We start from the raw sequence: 20760 nt of genomic DNA on the forward strand, positions 1-20760 counted from the left end.
TGAATGCTGTCCACGCCCGCCATGGCGGCCGTGCCGGCAGGGGGCGCTGCGACGGCGGGCGGCGCCGCGCGGCGGGGGCGGGCGAGGACGAGGACGCCATTGCGTTGCTATGAGCTGTCGCTCCCCCTGCGGCGGCGGCGGCAGCGGGCGGACCGGGCGCCGATCCTGTGCCTGCCTTCCTCCTGACTCCTGCCTGTTTCCCGGCTCCTGCTGCCTGCCGCGCGGGCCAGGCTGTCCGTCCGGCGGCCTGGTGGCACTAGCGGGGCGGAGAGGATGAGCACGGCGGGACCGGGCGGCAGCAGCAGCAGCACAAGCGGCGGCAGCAGCATCAGCGCAAGCAGCAGCATCAGCAGCCGCTGCCGCGGCGGCGGAGCCGCTCACTGAGGCAGGAGCACCGCGGCGGACGCAGGGCATGGAGCCCCAGCCCGGCGCCTCCCGCCCGGCCGCCGACGAGGAGGAGGACGGCGGCGGCGGGTCCGGCGGGCAGCCGGAGGCGCTGTCGCTGGAGGAGATCCTCCGGCTCTACAACCAGCCCATCAACGAGGAGCAGGCGTGGGCCGTGTGTTACCAGTGCTGCGCCTCGCTGCGCGCCCGCGCCCGCCGCGGAGAGACCCCCGCCGCCAGGCTCGGGGCGGCGGCCGCGCAGCTCCGCGTCTGGCGGGACGGCGCCGTCACCCTGGAGCAGGACGAGCCCGATCGGCCGCCCCCGCCCGCCGCAGGTAAGGCCGGGGGGCCACGGGCGGCCACAGCCGGGGGTCGGGCGCCCGTCCCCATCAGCCTTTGTCCGGGACGTGACGGTCCTTCCCGCCCGAGGGTCGCGGTGGGCGGGCGGTCGGCTCCCCTCCTGCCGGGGGCTGTGGGGAGTCTGCGTGCGTGTGTCTGTCTGTGTGTCTGTCTGTGTATGTGTGTCCCTGCGGCATCTCGGTGTCGTGCGTGGAAAGGTAGAACCCCTCTCCTGGGATGCGATCGCCTGCGTGCGGGCACGGGCAGGCGAATGCGGGTCCAGTGTTTTATAATTGCGTCGTCTCTCCCGGTGCGTAATGAATCCCGTGTCATCCGCACACCGGGAGGGAGCGCCGCTCCTGCGGGCTCCCCGCTCCTTGGGCTCCTCCGGCCGGGCCGCGCATCCCGCAGGGGCTCCCGGAGCAGTTGGGCATCAAAAGGCACCCATTAGAAATATATCCATTTAGATGTGTGCTGACACTAAGTAAGTGAGAAAGCCGTGTACAGGGGCTTAGCACCTACCATCTGTTTCGTTAAAATGCCCAGGAAAGCGTATTTTGCATTGGAAAGGAAAATGAGGGCGCATGTCTATTTCTCAGCCTTTCAACGCTTCTGATTTTAAATGTGGAAAGCAGTATTTTTTTGTTGCAAGTAAAGCTCGATTTCTGAAAAGAAATCAAAGATGGGCAGCAGAAGGATGTGGCAAATACATGATGGTATTCCCCAGTATCAGCCTAGTCCACATTCAACGTCACAGAATTTTCCGACAAGACAGAGGTTTCAGCATTTTAAAGTTGTGTGAATCAGAAGGCAGTGGTAAATTCACAAAATGGGATTAATGGAGCCCTCAGCATTTAGAGCACGAATATTATGCCTGGTGTTACAATTTAATGAAGCCTTTTGATACAGTGCCTGTCTGAAAAGTCTTTTGGCAGAGACTTGCAGTAATCCAGTTTGGAGCTAGTGGTACATGCAAATATCAAAATATATTTAGTGGAAGAAAGGACATCATTTAGTTCTGCAATTGTAATGAGTCTAATAATGATTTCCATTTAAATGTGATCTGGTGTGCTTTTAAAATTGTTTTAAAAACCAGGTCTTTGTAATGTTAATTAAATGCCAGACCAGCACCCAGAAATTCCAGGAAAATGCTCTCCTGACCAAGGCATCTGCATGTCACAAGCGCATTGAAGAGTTTTGTGTTGCATGTCGTGTGCTGCTTTTGCTTACAGTCTTTTGAGATGACATCAAGACTTTTTCTTTTCTCTTTCCTATTGCAGGAAATACATTAGTTTACTATGTATTTCTTTCTTTTGTGGCTTTTTTCTTGCTATTGGTGGACTTACCCTAATTCCTCTTGCACAATATCATTACTGGCTGTAGGAGAGTGTTGAATATACTTGGATATAAAGTTCAGGCCCCTCACTTATATCCAGCATGTTTATTTTATGCTAAAGCTTTATTGTGAAAATGTTTTAGTCAACATGTGCTAACCTGTGTATGTTGACACCACATATAAATTTTTGTATGGGTGAGATATTTTTTTTTTAAATATTCCAGCCCTGTCCATTTTTCTTTTTTTTTCACCTTATTAGTGTATGTATTATTTTGTATAACACCACATGTGTGTGTTTATATCTTGAGAATCTTAAAAGAGTGTGTATATGTACCTAAACAAAGATAAGCAGTCTGTGAAGACCTCCCAGGAAAGCAGGAGGCAGAAGCTCTCCCAGGGAGAGCACCCCCTCCAGTGCCTGTAATAGAAAAGGGGAGGCAGGGATTTTGCTGCCAGCTGTCCATGCCTAAAGCATCCTTGGTGAACTCGCTTTTCCATCAGCTGCAGGCTGGTAGGTGCCTGGATTTGAAAAGAGGCAGGATTCCTCCTGGGATACTCTCCCTGCCCCTGGCTTTCCTCATCTTCCTAACTTTGAACAGACTTTGGAAACAGAGGCTGCTCAGCCTCCAAGCTTTCACAAGGGATTTTGTGTGTTCTTTGATTTGTGAAACCTGGAGCAGGTGTTCACTGGAAATTGTTATATATATATGATACATCGCATGTTGGGAGTTCACTGTACTGAGTATTGAGGAGCTGACAGAAGGCTTGCTCGTCGTTGGTATCTTTTGATCTCTTCCTATTATTTTCCTTATTGCTCACTGCATTCTCTTTGGATGATGATTAATGTGCTTCCTCAGCCAGTTACAGCTTGAGCCTCTGAAATAGATGTTTGTTTGTAGGCTCCTGTGTTCTCTTTGCACTGGTGAAAGCTTAGGAAGAGCCAGTGCTCTGGCTCTGTGACCTGGGGAGCAGCACAACATGACAGGCCCTGAAGCTGTATGGTTACAGTAATTTTACTTTCAAGATACAAATTAAAGTTCTCTTAGAAAGAAGTACTGATTATGCAGAAACTGATGGTATTTTTCCAAAGCAGTTTCTTGTGAAACAGTTTACCAGTTCATGCGCGATACTTGAAATTCCAAGTAACAATACATAGAAATTGAAGAAAAATGTCCTTGAGATAGGAAAGAGATGAGTTTCGCTGATAGTGGGGCAGAAAAATGCCCTTGGAGTTGAATCACATCCTTAAATAAAACCAGACGGATTTTCAGATCTTTCCAGTTTTATCTATTAATATTTCATTATCTTAAAAAAATACAAGGTTTTGGTTAAAAAGAAGTAAAAATATGAAAATGCTGCCCAGTTGTTCCTTTTCATGTCACCATTGATATCACCTGAATCCCTGACAAGAGGAGGATCAGGAAGGATTCCTGCCTTTGTATTTCAGACAATTTAGATTTAAATGCCTGTGTCAGGAGGTTTGTCAGAGCAATAGGGGTTCTGCGGGTTAATGCTCTCAGTTGTAAAGCTGTTTTGTTCCAGCAATACATAAAAAATGTATAGGTGTAGGTTGGTGCATAGGTTTGGATAATTCACAGGAACAAATATTGGCTGTTAGTTTCCATTTTGGTAAACAACAGAATCCAGTGTGGGCAAATAAAGGAATCCCTGAAGAATGGTGTCTTTGGGTAGTGAACATTCGGGCTTTGTCCAGGACTGTGGCAGACGAACGATGTGATCAGTCACGCCTGTCAGTGGCAAACGCAGTCGTGTCACAGAGTTTGCTCTACAGATGCACATCAAGCCATGTTTTTACAGAGCGATATGAACCTTTTTACTTTTCCAGAACCAAAGTAAGAAAGAAAGAAAGATTTTGCATGAATATGCAAAATAAACATAAAGCTCACTGTGGTTGTCTTAGTGACATCTAAATGCCACAGAAGTGTGGGTTGCTTCAAAATACCCATGGTGGAATTGGAGACACAGTGTAGAATTTATTTTGACTAATGGGTGCTTTAGCAGTCTTTGTGACTTGCAATTTATATGAAAAGAGCTAATGGTGGCATCCAGTAAAGTGTCAGATGCAATAAAAAATAACTTCTGAATGAGCTAAAACGTTTGGGGTAAACATGTAGTTTGACTCCTCCAAGCTTTCTTCTTGCAGAACCTCATTTACACATGTTTTTATAAACCTGAAGCAGTAATGAAATGATAGATAGAGGAGCAGAAAACCCACACAAGAGCTGGCAGCTGACATTATGCCCAGGATCTGGGGGCACCAGGATACTCTAGGGTGCTAGAGGCTGTTTCACTGGGGCTGTGTCATTGCTGCAAGCTGGATAAGGAGCTCTTGCTTTTCAGCACAGAGGCTGTGCCACCTCCTTCTCAGAGGTGGGAAACAGAAGAATTTTGTGGGTGAGTGAGTTTGGTAAAATGAGGGTTTTCCCTGCGTGTTTTGTAAGTGCCAGATCCCTGGCTTAGCAAAGGTGGCCACTGACTTTGGGCATTGCACTGAGCTCCTGAAGAGGAACAGGCCATGGGGATCTGGGAAGGTGGCAAAGAAGGATACTTTGAACACTGAGTTGGGCTCACTTCCAGCTGTTGGCTGTTCAGGGCTGACATAATTGTGGCTCTTCTTGGCCTTCATCTCCCTTCCAAGACCCTGAGCTGTGGGTAGTGTCACTGGCCCTTCTTTTGCCTCGTCCTCCAGCCCTAAGAGAGAAAGCACACAGGGAAATTACTGCTGGTCTTACCAGAAGCAAGTACTATGCAGATTTTTCTCTTGGAAATCTGCCAGGTGTTCAGCAGGAGGGCATAATGCATGGAGTATTCTGGCTTTGAATCAGAAAGATCACAGAGAAGTTGACTGCGTGGTGGCTTTCATGGGACTTGGAGGGCTCGGGGTGAGACATGCTGGAGAAGAATAGTTTATGTTGTCTTGGCAGTTTTAATGACTTCCATGTCCCTCTTACATCCTTGTGTGCCCAGGTTTTGGAAAGCAAGAATAGAGACACAGGATGAATAAATGCAATTTGACTTGTGTGCATGAAGACATTCTTATGTGTCAGTCTCTGGTGGATTACTGAAAAAAATATGCATGATTTTTAGTGGAAAATGGATGTACTACCATTTTTCTTCTAATTTTGTTGACCCTTTTAAAAGATGATGGTGGGAGTAGCCTTTCTCGATGTTGAAGTTTTGAAAGAGGTGTTGCTATGAATATTGCTAAAATAAATAGTACCTTTAGTATGAAGACTTAATTATGTTTGGAATTTAAATCTAATTCAAGGATATTCAGAAACATCTGCATTTAAGAATAGTAAGGCTTGATGTATTGAGCCTGACTTTCTTGTGTGAGAGTTTTAAGATAGATGCCTATATAGGTATTTTAATATTGGATGTCAAGTAGGAAGAAAATACTACTAGACAGCAGAGAGGAGGCTCAGTGAGCTGATGCTTTTATCTCTTCTTGCTCTACTGATCTGTGGAAGAGAGAAAGCTTAGGCCTTATTTATGCCAGGCTTTCTGTCATCAGTGTGGTTCCCAGTACGTAAGCACAAACTGGAAGGCTTCCAGTCATGGCTCATATGGATGCATCCCATGCACTGGGGGTTACATGGGCTCTTTGTGAATATCAGCAGATGCTGGGCATCCTATTGTAGGCAATTCTGGTAGGGGAGGACAAAATAAGCAAAGAAAAGATCTCAGCATAACACAATAATGTATTTTTTTTTTTAAAAAGTGCATATTTCAAATGCCTGCACAAAAGAAATGGAAGGAAATTGTCAACAGGGATAAATGACCTTGTTTGCCTATATTTTTAGGGAGAAATGCTGAAGATGGTAAATATGCAGTGAACGAATGAACTCTGATTTGGTGTTGTCTAAAAATTGCATTTATTCCTAAGGAAAACATTGAAATTTGAACTTAAAAAGAAGAACTTTGAGGAATTGTGGGCCCCTGATATTAATAATGACTTCGAGTAAAGATAAGACTTTCACAGAGATTTTCTTGTCTAATGCAGTAAAAATGTTGCTTTCAAAAGGAAAATGGAATTTTAGTTGTCATTGTTAACAGCAGTTGAAGAGAAGAGTGAAAAATGAGACATCTGCCATGATGTTTTGGAGACTTAATATCATGTCCCTGTGGGGCATTGCTGGAGAAAGAACAAAGATGCTTTTTCACGGGAGGTGTGGAATAGGTAATGGGTAATGGGGTCCAGCTCCAGGGCTGGCTGAGGTGATAGTTTACCCCACAGTGCCCAGTGAGAGGTGATGGATGGGACTGGGGGAGCACAAGCAGAGCTTTGAGAAGGAAAGTAGCAGTGTATGTGACATAGGGGAAGAGAGAGAGAGAGAGAGAAAGAGAGAGAGCCTTGAACAGGATGATTCAGAGCAGGACAGGATCAGAGTCACAGGCAGTGCAAATGACCTGCACAGCAGCAGAGCTGTGGATGAGTCTTACCCAAGCCTGACTGTGTTTGCCAAGTGTGCAGTAGGAATGTTGCAGCTATAAGAGGATTAAAGGTATGTAACATCCTGCATCCATGTTGGCAATGAACATGAAAGTGGAGGAGCTTTTTCATAATGTCTGTTAAAAAGAAACTGAGGAGTGTTTGCTCTTTGTTTCTGAATTAGTTTATCACATTACAGCATCAGATGCAATAAGGAGACAATGTTGTTTTATTCCTGATAAAACCTTAAAACAGCTTGCATGACACATGCAACTATGATTGCATTACTGTATTTTATTAGTGTGCACTTTAAGAGGAACAAAAGGAGATGAGTAGCTTTGTATAGTGCAAAGACATAGCTGAGGTAAAGAATTAAGAGAACTCCTTTTTCATTTACTTGAGAGAGTTTATTAACAGCTGGTGACAGTTCTTAACAGATCCAATAGTGCTGAGTTATCAGTGTAGAAAAGCTGTAACCTGCTTGAAGCTCTGGATCCATCAAAAATGATGGGAGAAAGTGCTGATGGCTTGAATGGAGTCACAGTTCTGCCAGGAGCACACAGATGTATTGAATGAGCAGGCAGTTGGGTAGCTCTGCGAAAAATAAGAATATGATCAGAGTAACAGAAATTTTAAAAAATAAAAATCAAGACCCATGAACTCTGGGAATTCACGCTCTTTTTTGGGAAGAGTTGATACCTGTACAGGCCTGAGGAGAATGAATGCAGTTTCTGTATTTATTTATTATGCATCTACAGAAGAGATTGGCAGCTATGAATGGATTCCAGCAGTACCTGGAGGTGCAGAACTGCCACAGTATTTATCTTAGAGTAACAAAAATTGATGTGATCCCAAGGAAAACTTATAGGTTTGCTGAAGAGAGCAAGAAAAACAGAACACAGAAAGATCCTGTGTTGATCACAGCCTTGTGTAGAATAGAAATGAGACAAGACAATGAACATGTAATTATATCTTAGGAAGTAGCACTAAGGTAGCATGGATTTGTTAATTTGCAATTTAAAATATTTTTATTTAAAAATCTAGCAGGTTATTAATACAGAAGACCTCTTAGTCATTACCTTTACGTTGTGCAATAGACAAAAAGTGCCTATGACTGTTCAAAATGAGGAGTAGCTGCCATGAAGTGTTAAATGGAGAAAATAGAAAGCATGAAAAAAAGATTGACACAGGGGTGGAAAGTCCTGATTGCCACTGGTCTAGAAACCTCTCTAAGATTTTTCCTTGTACTCTCCTAAAAATTTTACAGTTTTCTCTTTTCTAAGCAGAAAAATGAGGCCTATAATTACTAAGTCATCAGCTGTAGTCTGATACAGAAATCATGAGTCATAGCCAAAAAGCCACAAGCTCTGAAATGTCATCCCATTTCTTGTTGCCTTCTAATTACAGTTTAAAGAAGGATTTGTTGATCCTCAAAGCCTAAGTATTTTTCTTAAGCACTTGGGTCTCTGTGCTTCCTGCTCACAGGGGGTCTCTACCTCTCCTAATCCAGTCTCCTTCCTTCCCCTTCCTCATGTTCTTGCTCTTTTTGACCTTCTTCCTTGCATCCTGATGTGTCTTACTCCTACTCCTACATATCCTTTGCCTATATTTGTCTTTATAATTTTCACTTTTTTTCCTGTTTCTTTTTATCTTACAAGTTTTCACTGTCTTTCCTCAGTTTTGCTCACTTCTCCTACATCAATGTTTTCCTCTCCATTTAATTACAAATCCCATTCTTTGCATATTTATCTCTTTTCCTTCTGTGACGTGATTGCCTTGGCTTTCTTCTTCCATTCCCTTTCCTTTTATTGGTGCTCATCTTGACTCTTGTATTGATGAATTTGTCATTTTTGGTAACTAATGTGACCAGTTTCAGATTAGTTACCAAATCTCCAGTTTTTGATAATTCCAAAGTTACCAAAACTCCAGTTTCTGGATGTTTAAATGTGAGTCTGAACTTCTTTTTATTTTTTTACTTGAAGAATCCTCATTCTCTTAAGGGCAAAGAAAAGCTCACTACTGTAGTTACAGTGCCTCTTGGAGATATAAAAGCTAGAAAGCAAATACAAATTCAGTTTATTGTTAATTTGGGGGGCATGACTAAAGACTGTTCAACTCAAGGAGCTGAAGTTAGTGACTCTCATGTTCTTCTTGCTCCCTTTCCCTAGGTTAGCCCTTATGTTCTTTCTTCATCCTCTTCTTACTCTGTCCTCCAGTGCATACAGGCAGTGTCTGTCATTCCTGAGGGCAACTTGAGTTCTGTTGTTGTAGCAGCAGCAGCTTGATTTCACTCCAAACCTGCAGAAGTGATCTGTGACATTTAATTATGTTAATCTTCAACACAAAATAAGTTTCGGGTTTGTTGGCAATATGTGCATTAGCCACAATGTTGCCAGAAAAATCAGTGCTCATCATTTCAGTTCTGGAAGAAGCTGTCTTGAAGGAGCTGCCTGTGGATGTGAGCAGAGGAGTCTGAGACACCAGAGGAAGGCTAGGGAGATGCTCTGAGCTGCAGGGCTCTTAGACCAGCTGGTTATAGCTGAAATGGTGCCTCTGTGTGATTGTGGTGTCACATCACTAAAGTCCACTCACTAGCTTGGTTTTTCTTCAGATAGAGGAGTGCAGATGGGTTGGCATATCCCACAAGCTGTCCTACAAATACCCTGGGTCAGGCCATTCTAACACACTGAGTTATCTCTGTTGCTTTTGAAACTCAGTCTAATGTGTGCTTCTTACCATTGGTGGGAGTACAGGGAGCTCCTGCCTGAAGGGGTGAGACAGTCTTCCCTGGTGCTTGAGGAAAGTTTGTCATGACTCCTCTTGCTGAGAGAAGAATACTTTTCAAATAAAAATTTTGAAGAAAAAAAAAATGAATGTGAAGGTTTGGGGTTTCTTTTTGATTTTCTTTTTTCTGTCAAATGTGTCTCTCTGAAGACTGTTTTTAGAAATACAGGAGACCTCCAAGTCACTTTCCTTCTTTCAAAAACTCTTCAGTTTTTTCATTTCAACAAACTGAGAGTGAAAAATGATCTAATTTTCCAAACCATAGTTTGTTAATAAACTGCAGTTGACAGTTAAAGTTGTGCTGTTTACTAGTAATGAATGCATTAGCTTTTATTTGAAAACTGTCATGGAAAATTACTGGTGAATATTTTTTGGCAGTAAAAGTGGTAAAAATGCTGCACAGATGAGTATCTAGTTGAATGGTTCTGAAGTCTGGAAAAGTCTCTATATTAAGAATCAGCAGCTGGAAGAGTTTTTTAAGGCTTTACCTGTTTACTAGAGAAGCATTTCATCCTGCTTGCAGACAGAGACTGTTCTATGATTTATGGGGAATTTTTTTTTCTCCAGTGCTAATGAAGGGAGTGTGACCCTTAGGCTACATTTACCAGTTACTGCTTTTTCAGTCATGTCAGCTGAAGAGAGAAGAAATTTCTACTCCCAGCCACTATAGATAAATAGTGCAAATAAATTGGCTTGCAGAGGCCATGTGAAAGCAAATTCATTTCAGTCTTGATAGATGCGTGTGAGTGCATTAACAGTATTGTTAATGATCTCTGCAGAAATGTAGTAAATTCCCAATGGAGGGAGTCCACAAGTGACTGTGAACAGCTTTGGGAAATCTGCTAAGTGTATAGCTGGTCTCAGGGTACAGAGGCACATGGAATGGTTAATAATTACCATAATGCAGTGTATAGTAAAATGTTGTAAGTCAGTCACTTGCACCAGCTAGGATACTGTCTGGGTGCATGAAAGACTTGTTATTCCCCCTTCCTGCCCCAGCACATGCAGTCATGACAATACTACTGGTGTTTAAAATACTGGTGTAAATAGGTATAAAAAGTTGAATTTAATAATAAACAAAGGCACTCCAGAGTTTGAGTGCTTTTCCTTGAGGAACAACTTTCCTGGAAGTTTATCAAAGGAGCTGCAAGATAAGCTTCTTGCTGTTACTTTCAGAAATTCAATTTTGTCTTGTTTTGATCCAGGCTGATTTATTTGTTTCCTGTGCTTCAGGACTTGTTTGGCACTTCTGCTAAAAGGATGTTCATAGGGTCTCAGCTCTGCTGTGAGTTGCAGCAATGAGTGCTTGGTGCTACTCAGAGGATCTATGCACAGCTTGGCTCCTGTTCCCTTAGACCATAGGAGATCCAAGTCTGAATATCTTAAACTATCAGTGATTGCAAACATTGGTTGCCTAGTGTCTCCACTGCATTGCTATAGGTTTAAAACTTGTACTTTTTAATGAAGTGGTAATTTTTAAGTAATGTCTTTTTAAAGACAGCATGTGCTTTTTTCTTCCCCTGTCTTGACTACATTTCTCTGAATTAGACTTCACAAAAGTAGCACCTAATATTAATAAATCTGCTAATAATCCTAGCAGTTAAAAAACATTCTCAGCAAATTTCCCCTGCTTGTAGTTTGTAACAATCACGTGAATGTTACCATTTTAAACACCAAAAAATTTACTATGTGGATCTGAAAGTGAGTGAACCAGAGGTACCAGTCCTTTTTAAAAGATAATACAGGATCCAAAAGCCTTTTAAAGTCACTCTTTGCTCTTGGTTTTGAAGTCATACACCAGTGCTAAGCATTAGCTTGCTTTGGCAACAGTTCTAAAGGAAAGTAAACAACTTTCACTCTGTTAGGTGAGTGTTCCCTATTAATTCAGGATGTGTTTAACCTTTAGTTTCAAAGGGAAGGTGACCAGTTCTGTATGAAAAATGAGTTTTTTCTGTGCAGGTGACTCTTCCCAGCGCTGAGTGTTTTGCATGCCATTCACATTTGTCATATGAAGTCAGTGGGATCACTCCTCTGTGCAAGCATTATGCCAGCCAGTTGGTTGAGCTTCCTTGGGCTTGTCAGCCAGTCTGATGAAATAGTCCTTCCCGTTATAGGTACAAATCACAGGCTTTTCCAAACTACTGCAGTAAATCCTTCCTAATCATCACCTGAACGTGTGCTCTTCAAATACACATGCACAGTCAAGCAAATGGATCCTATTCTGGTTTTTGAGTACATGAGATCTCAGAATTCTGTCATGCATTATGTAGGCTCTATGCTATTGGGTCCAAAGCTGCAAATTGCAAACCAGCAGTGTGAATGCAATGAAGCTGAAAAGCTAAGACAAAAATTTTATCATTTTATATCCGTATGTTTTGAAATGAAAGTTTTGGGTAGATCCCCTTTCACATAGATAGATTTGTGTGGAACAATTAAATTCCTTGAATAATTTTTTTCCAGCAGGAAGTCATCCTGTCAGCGTTCCATGACCCTACTTTGATAAGGATTATTAATACAAAATAATAAACCTTCTGCGTTTAGTGACATGATGCTTTCCTAATGCACTGTGAAATTTCAGTCTTCTTTTGGCTAAGCTGTCAAGCCACTTTGGTATAAAACTGTTTTGTGTTTCTGAAAACTGAGATTTCAATTTAAACAGTTCAGAAACTCAATTTTTCTTTATTATGCAAATTCCTAAGTGATGTTTCTGAACTCAGAGGAAATGCAAAAATTGACAAGTGGGACGTAAAAAATAGTATAGTAATGTTTTAACTTTAATTTGTTTGAACTTCATATATCTGTTGAACTCTTTGAAATCCCAGAAGTATCAGATGAAACAGTGGCTTTTCCCCAGTTTATGAATTAATGCTGCTTATTCTCTTGAAATAACTATTTGCTACTGCTTAATTTAAGCCAACATGTTTTCATGTTCCCTCCATGGCTAAACATCAATCATATGATTTAAATAATGAAACCAGGCATTAAAGACACATCTTTTTAAAAGCCAGCATTGTAAAGGATCCAAAGAAAAATCTTACAGGGTAGGGCCTTCTTGTTGTTAATACTAGGATGCATATATAATAAAAACATTATTGAAATGTGTGATTCAGGTAAGACAAGGAATATTTGGCAATTACTCAAAAAAGAAAAGTGACTCAACTTTTTAGTTTTGTTCTTCCATTGTCTCTTTATCTGAAAACTTTTTTTTTCTCTTACAGATAAATCAGGCCATTTACACTGCACAGAAATGGAGGTAAGAGAAGTACTTTGTGTTCTCTCTTAGTGGTGATTTAACTCAGCCCTTTCTCATTAACTTGTAGTGTAGATGTAGTATGCTTACAGAGTGGAGTTATCATTGCAAAGTTGTAATGTTTATTGTATTTATGACTTTCACTGGCAGCTGATAAGTGTGTCTTAATATGGGATATTTAGTCTCATGTTCAAAAACACAGGAAAAAAGGCTGTGTGGTTTTTTAAAAGATTAAAGATTTGTGATGCAGCCAATGTAATCTCATTTGATATTAATCTCTTAAAAACATATGTGTATTTTAAAGGATATTTAATGTAGGTAATTTCTGTTGGATACATTATTCTGTTATACTTACTTTAGAAAGGACTAATCAGTCATGGAATGAATACTTAGTGTTTATGGAATGGCTTGGTGATTTTTCACAACCTGAGAATTTGGGTGGAAGCAGAGAATACAAGTGATCTCAGGATTGCTTGTTCATTTAAAAGCATCCTGATTTCAGATACTTTTGGTATGACCTTTAATTTATCACTCGGCAATGTTTTGGGGTCCAAGAAATAATGTTGTATGTCTTGCTGGGGTAACAACAGAAACACAAATCCACTTAAATCTGCTTGATTTATATCTTGACTGTTATTTAAATCTGTATATTTGTTACTGAACTGTGATTAGATTTAATCCAGGACTGAATGCAAAACTAAGTAGAACATCTATTTGAACAAGATGCGAACTCATACTCTAATTTTTATTATCATACAGAGTAAATAATACAGTCTACTCAAATAAAGTTTTCCAGCAATAAATACAATTTCTGTGTCCTTTGCAGGGCAGCCTTTTCTCACTGCCTTTGAACTTTGTTTGAAATGTAAAACTGAGTTTTCACTGCAACTGTTCCATCCGTACCTCAGGCTGAGCCTGGAGATGGGACAAGCGGTGGAGGGTCTTTAATTGGCGGCTTGTCAGCGTTCTCATCAATAATGAATGTGAAGGTGACAAAGTACTGTTACCAAGTGGTTTATTCATAGATAAACTGTGCAGGATGATGGCTGGCTATAATGAAAAAATGAAAGACCAGCTAATTCAACTACAGATGGTAAAATGCTAAGGCTATCCAGGTGTTTTCAAGTATTATTAATAACAATAAAACCAGAAATGTTCTTCCTGCAGAATACTGTGTAAGGAGTAATTCATAACAGAGAGAAGTACAGAAATTGGAAGTAGGCATGTTTTATTGCTTTGTGTGGTTTGGTTTAAACAAATGCATCCTGCATTTGTTTCAGGATTTACAAAATCTCAGTTCACAAATCTAGTGCCTTATTTACAAATTATAATCTAGTGTGTCGAATGCTTTACCTAGTAAATATGTTTACAATTTTGCTTGTGTTTTTTAAAAGGAAGACAATCAGAGGCCCTAATATTAAAAATACAGATAATATACCACTGTTAAAATGTTTTTAACAAAATATAAAGTCCTTCATTTTGGGAAGGTAGAAGTGTTATTGCTTCAAATGGAAATGTCTAGTAAGAGTCAGTTCAATATGCTATATTCAATCTTCCATGGGAAAAGAGTTTTCTAATTTTGATCTTCTAAAAGTATATTTGTTGATAGTTGAAAAGCAGATTGGAGCTTCCCATGAGACAGAGGCTTCACTTTAGAATGTCTCTAATAAGCAGCAGTGTGACCATTATCCTATTGACTCCTCTCTTTATCTTTGTCATTTTGAAGGAGGCTGTGAAGGAGTCAGTGACTTTTTTCACCTCCAAAATTCCTTTGGGGTTGCAGCGTTAGACTTGAAGTTGATGATGTTTGTGTTTTTTAGAACTAGGAATTCAGCAGAGACAGCTCATCTCTCTTTTTTTTGATTCCTGTGGCCTAAATGAACATACTAGGATATGTGGGAAACTTCTTCAAATCTTAATGAATGACAATCATAACATTTTTTTTACAAAACATAATCTATCCAGAATTGGGACAACTTTTATTTCAAGCCAGCAATATGAATGGTGTGTCTAGTTCAGAGTCCAGGTGCTATAGCCATAATAGGAGGATGGGAGTAAGGAATAAGGTGACCTTGTTTAATCTGCACCTGCCTATAACTCTGTTATGTACATAAAGATAGTGCTCCTTAGTCATCTCAGCCGAGGTGGTGAAATTATATAAAATATGCCAGCCTCATTTGTAAATATTTAGTGCTCACATAGAAAGTATTCTGTGAATGTGAAGTGATTCATATGTAGGAGGGTTTAATTGCCATCTATTTGAAAAGACCCACCTAAGTGAGCACAGGCCTGTTGTGTGTGATTAATGCAGTTAACCAGGACGTGCGCTAACACAGAGACACACGCAACCTCTCATGCTGTTTAAGGGTCAGAAGGGAATTAAATAGCCTGTCCCAAACAATGGTGAATAAATTACTCAACACCATTCAGTCCAAGTCAAATCACAGAAGGAATCAATTGTAGAAGTGTTCTGTGGAGACTGTGTGCTGTCTATGCAAATTCTATTCATGAGCCCTCGGTATCACTATTAAAAATCTTAATGTATATTGAAAATCACAGTACTTATCTATGGAGCTAATTTTTTTTATCCTTTTCATTAGAAACTTGAAGGATTGACTGTATTTTAGATAATAATTCAGGGGAATAAATATACAGCTTATAAGAATACAGCGTTCACTGTCATACAAATGCGAATATACCTGTTAGTTCAGTGTATTGATGCAAATAAAATTAACCACCTGTCTCATGCAGATGAAAATGAGAACAGGTATTTAATAGCGCAGAATGTTAGGATTTCAAAAGAGGTGTCATAATTTTGCATTAAAAGCCATGCCACACCTGTATTAAAGTGTGTTGCCTGCTCATAATTCAAGCAGTGTAAAATGTGTATTTAGCATATGGTAATATCTAGGGTTCATATTTTTATCCTTGTTGAGTGTAAACAAAAGTAACATTCTGATTGAAGAGTAATTGCTGCAGCAAACAATCCTTGTCATGCACAGTAATAGTCACTTTGTTCTCCTTCCTGGGCATTAACCTTATAGTGACAAGGGAGAAGAGGGCAGGCAAAAACGTTTGAGAATAATTTCTTTTCGTAAAATATGAATGCATGTGACTTCCATCAAAATAAGTTTTCATTGCGTACTGAAAAAATAAAATTCTCTGTCGAAGGTTGGTTACAAATCTGGTAATTCTATGAAAGCTTTTGATTCCTTTTGCTTTTAAGAGGAAAAATTAACAAGAGCTCTGAACTACCTTCTAGAAGCCAAAGCAGAATCATGCATCTTTTCTTGCAAGCATTAATTTGTGCTTAAGCATTATGTGGCAATTCTGATAAGTGAAGCACTCATCCCTTGCTGATGGAATTATCTCGCAGAGAAGCTGCACTCTAGCCTTTGAGGGACCTGTTATTTTAGATACCCGAAAGCCCATTATGCTTGTTCATTGATGTGGGGGTTCTCTGGCAAGCAGTCTGACCTCCACATTTTCCTGAAATACTCCATAGTTGCAAAGAAGCAGCTTAACAGACACTTAATTAAATAGCAAACGTACAAAAAAATAGAGTTTAGGTTTTGACCTTCAGTGTTTTGTAATGAGCTGCTTTTTCAAGAGGAGCTTTGCCTTTTTGTAATTTGTATAAGTTTCTAGCACATCAGGAGGAGATTTATCTTGGAGAAAAACGGATTTCTGATTTTTACTTGCCATAAGCTTGACACATTGCGTTTTTCATTCGGCAGTTTCATTGGGAATACACAGCAAATATTGGACTGGAGAACTAATAATGTATTTGACTAAGCTGATTTAGTGATAGTCAAATCCTGCCATCTGTCCAGAGTTCTTGAGGAGAATGTGGCTGTTCCTTGTAAAGGCTTTGTAATTTTGCTGTATATGATGTGCCTTTATTAATCTACATGCCTTGAAGTCACACAGGATTTATGATGAAATCTCCATTCCAGAGATACCACTGATAAACCTTTCAATCAACTGGGGAAGAGTCCAGAGGCAGTTTCAGCCTTTGGTCTTCTGACAATTTCAGATAATGGCTGTTGGAAAACTAGGTCTTACAGTAACTTGGGCCCTTCCAGAGAACATTTTGCCTGCAAAAACACAAATAATGAAGCATAAAGCATGGAGTTAAATGGCATTGGTGTTTATTTGAGATTTTGGGGGTTTTCTTGATTTTTTTTTTTTTTTTTTTTTTTTTTTTTTTTTTTTTCTGTGGTTTTTTTTTTGGGCTTTTGGTAACTACAGAATTCCCTTTTTTTTCATGGGATGAGATGGAAAAGTCTGTAACTGTAGATTATATGAATCTCAAAGAGGGCTCAGGGTTTTGGAAGAGTAAGATAATTTTTACAGAACCCTTCCTGTATAAATTCTATTGAATTGTGCTTGAGAAGATACCCATCTAATCAGAAGCATGCTAGCACACCTATGGCAGCAATCATATGTACTCATTGATAGCTATCATATCAATTAGCTTTAAGGTGCTATTTTTTGAGTAAACCAGTGCTGGTGGATATGTTTGCCTGTCTGTTCAGACCAAGAGACTAATTTGATTGCTCATTCAAACTGGAAGAAAAAATTAAGCTTTAGATGTTTGCATACCAACAATTTAACAGCCCTTTGTGTTGTCCTTCTTTGTTGTTATATAATATATATAAAAGAAAGACAAGTTTAGAGTATGAGTATGAAATAGCAATGCTGTCTCATATCTTTTTTTCTGCTAAATCTCTTGAAGCCGCCTGAGATTGTATAACATTTTCCTATGAACTCTGCTGTGTATGAATTTTCTGTTGGAGATGCTGTGTTTTCCTACGTCTTTGCTAATTTCCAAAAAGTTAATAGTCAAAGCACAATAACATAAGGAGCATTCTGTGGATGAATAAAAGAGGATAATAGTGTGGTTGCATGGTGGGGGGTTCTTTGTTATTGCTTAAAGGACTTTGCCTAGGGCAGTGCTGAAACTGAGGTAAAATACACCCTGGAGATCAGTAAGTTCAGTTTCAGTGATAAGTTTGACCTGATAGCTTTAGCTTTTGGATCTGCAGGGGACAAACTCCAACTCAACCCCTATTCTGGAATGTCTCTGTTCACTCAGAAGTTCAACACCCACAATATAAGAAGTGCAGGAGATACACAGATGATGAGAATAAAATATGTAAAACATAGGTTAAATGACAGATGAAAAGCATATAAAGCAGTTCGATCTCTGAAGATTTCCTGTTGTTTACATCTCTTCTTTCCCTGCACCACTTCACTCCACACAGTGCTTACTTGCAGTGATAACTTTAGGAATACTGAATAGGTTCAGTTTGGTGTTTGATTTTTTGAAAGCCAAAGAAAATGAGTCTTTAGAGAATTTTTGGTTTTTTTTCAGATGAGCAAGGAGCACTGTAGTGGGCTGGTTAAGTATATTAACATAATATAGCATTCATTTTTTGATACATTTTTTCTTCCATATTCTGCTTTTGATGTTGTAGGACATGAGTAACATCCTTGGACTGAAGTAGATATTCACAGTGTTTCATGAAGAGATTTGGATTTTTTTGTTTTTGTAAAATATTACAGTTTAATCTTAAGAGAGAAGTTGTTCAAGCAGACCTTTTGTGTCTATGTGTTTCTAACTAATGTCTAATTTTATTACATTTCTGTGTGACTGGGTTTAGAGGCTCTCTAACATAAAGTTCCTTGAAAATCTAAGCAGCATTATTTCAACAATAACATGCGTTACTGGCCATGGCTAATTTTACACAGCTAAGATAGCCTAATTGCTTGTTAATCAGTTTTGAATTTGGTCAGTGGTCAAAGAAGACAGGACCTCAATGGACCTAAACACTTTATTTCACTTCATCAGTTCAGTTACGAGGCACTGGTTTCCCAATTTAAAAGCAAATGTTGTTTTAAATTTAGGCATTAAGAACTTGAGGTAAAGATTGAAAGACAGTTATTTTCAAAATGTGAAGAGATTCAAAGTGAGAAAAATAGTTGTTTATGAATAAGGCGAATTCAGAATACTCCCAGCTGCTTTGTTAAATACACCTGTGCTCTTCTTTCGAGTGATAACTTATTGAGTCATTCTAACATTCCTTCTTTGAATGCACTTAGAAATATTGATCTAGTTCATCTAAACAATTGTTGTATGAAGTAGATAATGTTTTGACATTTAAATTCTTGTTAGTCACTTTATACTTCACATGTATTAGACCTTTAGCAATTTATACTTAAGAAAATAACAAATCCTTATGAAAGGCTTTTTTTTAAATGCAGCTTTAGCTGACCTGATGCAGATAAACGCATGGAATTTTTAATGAACAAATAGACAGCGCTCCTAATCTTTATTTGGTCTTCAGTCTCTCTTGCTGCCTTCTGTTTTTTTCTCTCTCTGATATACATTTTCAGTTGGTCAATAACAGGAGAGGTCATGGTGGTTACTTCAGAAATTCCCTGTAACACTGTCTTCAAGCATTCAAATACCATAAGGCTTATTCTTGCATGCAGTGAGATCAGCAGAAAACAATCTGTTGAAAGTAACATGGGGGGTTTTTTTATTAGTTTCTCGGTTTTAGTACATACATACCCAAATAACTACATTTTTTTCTTTGCACTTCTATGACTAAATGTTTTTCTTCACAGGAACATTTATCATGTAGCTTTTTATTGAAATCTCTTGACCTGAGAAGTTGAGGCATTGAACAAAGCAAGATTTGCAGTGGAGTCGTGAGAGTGTGCAGCACTGCATGCTTTCTTTGGCACAGATGATCCTGACTTGGTCTTGGGGCTCACTGAGGCAAAAGGGGGTTTTGTTAGTTTTGTACTTGCTTTTGTTTGATTCGACACAGTGCAATTCATTTGAGCTTTTGTTCCAGAGTGAACTTTATAGCAACTGGTAAGTTTCTGTGCTCCCTATGACCTACCAGTGTGAACATTTTCATTTAAGCTGTTTGATTTTGTCTGCCAGTTACATGTCTGTAATGTCAATCATGGGAAGACAAAGCAAGCTCCAAGATTTCTTCTTAATAGCATGAAGGAAATAAAGATGTTCCATGCTGAACTCTTGGATTAGCCTTCAGTGTTGCTGTGAGCTGTAGCAGGTGAAACAAAATACTTTTATTTGCCAGAAGGAAATGCAGAGGGTAAATTAAACACACAGATAAAATTAGACTAAATTCTAAATGTGTATTTCATCACGTCCCTTTCTTCTATTAACCAGTGACAATTATGAAACACCTGTAATGCTTTTAGTACTTCACCCTCAGCAAGAAGTAAAGGTTAAATAATTAATTAGGACAAGGCAAGCTGTTCACACTTAGTAGATTTACTCCTGCTTCATTTAAGAAAGTAGAGGTACTCTGTTAAATTGACAAGTGTTTCTCTTCCACCTATTAGTCCCTAAGCCTGAAACATCCTTGTCCAAGTCTCAAGTCACCGTTTCTCACCTGTATTGTACCTTTAGTTCCAAGAGTCCGTCTCCTGCTTTCTTCCAAAATCTTTTATAGTTCATTCATTAACTTCCTTTTTTCTGTTTCTCCTTAACCAAAAAGTTAATCATCTGCTTTTGCAGGTGTGTGTTACTGCCTCTGCACAATATTTTATGATTCTCAGTGTTGCTGAGATGCCTTTCTGCTCCAAATGTGTGCTTTCACAGATCTCTGCTCTTCTGCTTTCTTCTGTTGGTCCCGGTGGATGATGTACTGCTATCTGAATTCATTATTTTTCTGCTGTGTATTTCTTATTGTGTCTTTATCTTCCTCTGTTATCTGGACCAATGATACTGGCGTTATCTTCGACTCGCACCCTTTCCTTTCCTCCAGATGCTTGCCAAATCCTTAATTGCTGTCTGCCAAAAGCACCCCTCTCTTCTCTGTTGCCAAGCAGGCTTTATGTTTTTTGTATTGGGTTGTCTTGGCTAATGCAAACTGCCTGCCACCTACTCCTTTCTTAGCAATGATGGGAATTATTTCTTCAAAGTTTTTTGAAAGACTCTCCTCTGGCTGCCTTGTGGTTTTGGGATTGCCATATGTTGCTTTTTGCTTCACCTGTGACCTACACATTCAGGCTATCTTCTTTCTGCTCTTGCAGATCTGAAGCAAACACTCACTGCATAGTAAACAAGTTGCTCCATCTGGTCTGTTTGTTAGGAAGATGTGCCATGCGTTGTTTGCTTTGAAGGGAAGCTCTTACAAATGCTTCAGGGAACATAGATGAGAAAAACAT

General features: G+C 39.8%; 1 protein-coding gene across 3 annotated transcripts in view; it reads left to right on the forward strand.

Moving 5' to 3' along the window:
- The first annotated feature begins 494 nt into the window (after positions 1-494).
- The window catches only part of SPIRE1 (spire type actin nucleation factor 1), a 128486-nt gene continuing 108220 nt past the window's right edge, over positions 495-20760 (forward strand). For 2 of the 3 annotated variants that reach the window (XM_059471959.1, XM_059471968.1), the window contains exons 1-2: positions 527-719; positions 12515-12549. In XM_059471959.1, the coding sequence (XP_059327942.1) occupies positions 12544-12549 (6 nt within the window). In that variant the 5' untranslated portion in view covers positions 527-719; positions 12515-12543. Of the gene's footprint in view, positions 720-12514; positions 12550-20760 lie in introns of all 3 variants that reach the window. The other variant, XM_059471975.1, reaches the window with a different exon arrangement.

Source organism: Ammospiza nelsoni, chromosome 1 (genome assembly GCF_027579445.1).
Source record: "Ammospiza nelsoni isolate bAmmNel1 chromosome 1, bAmmNel1.pri, whole genome shotgun sequence".
Lineage (NCBI taxonomy): Eukaryota > Metazoa > Chordata > Aves > Passeriformes > Passerellidae > Ammospiza > Ammospiza nelsoni.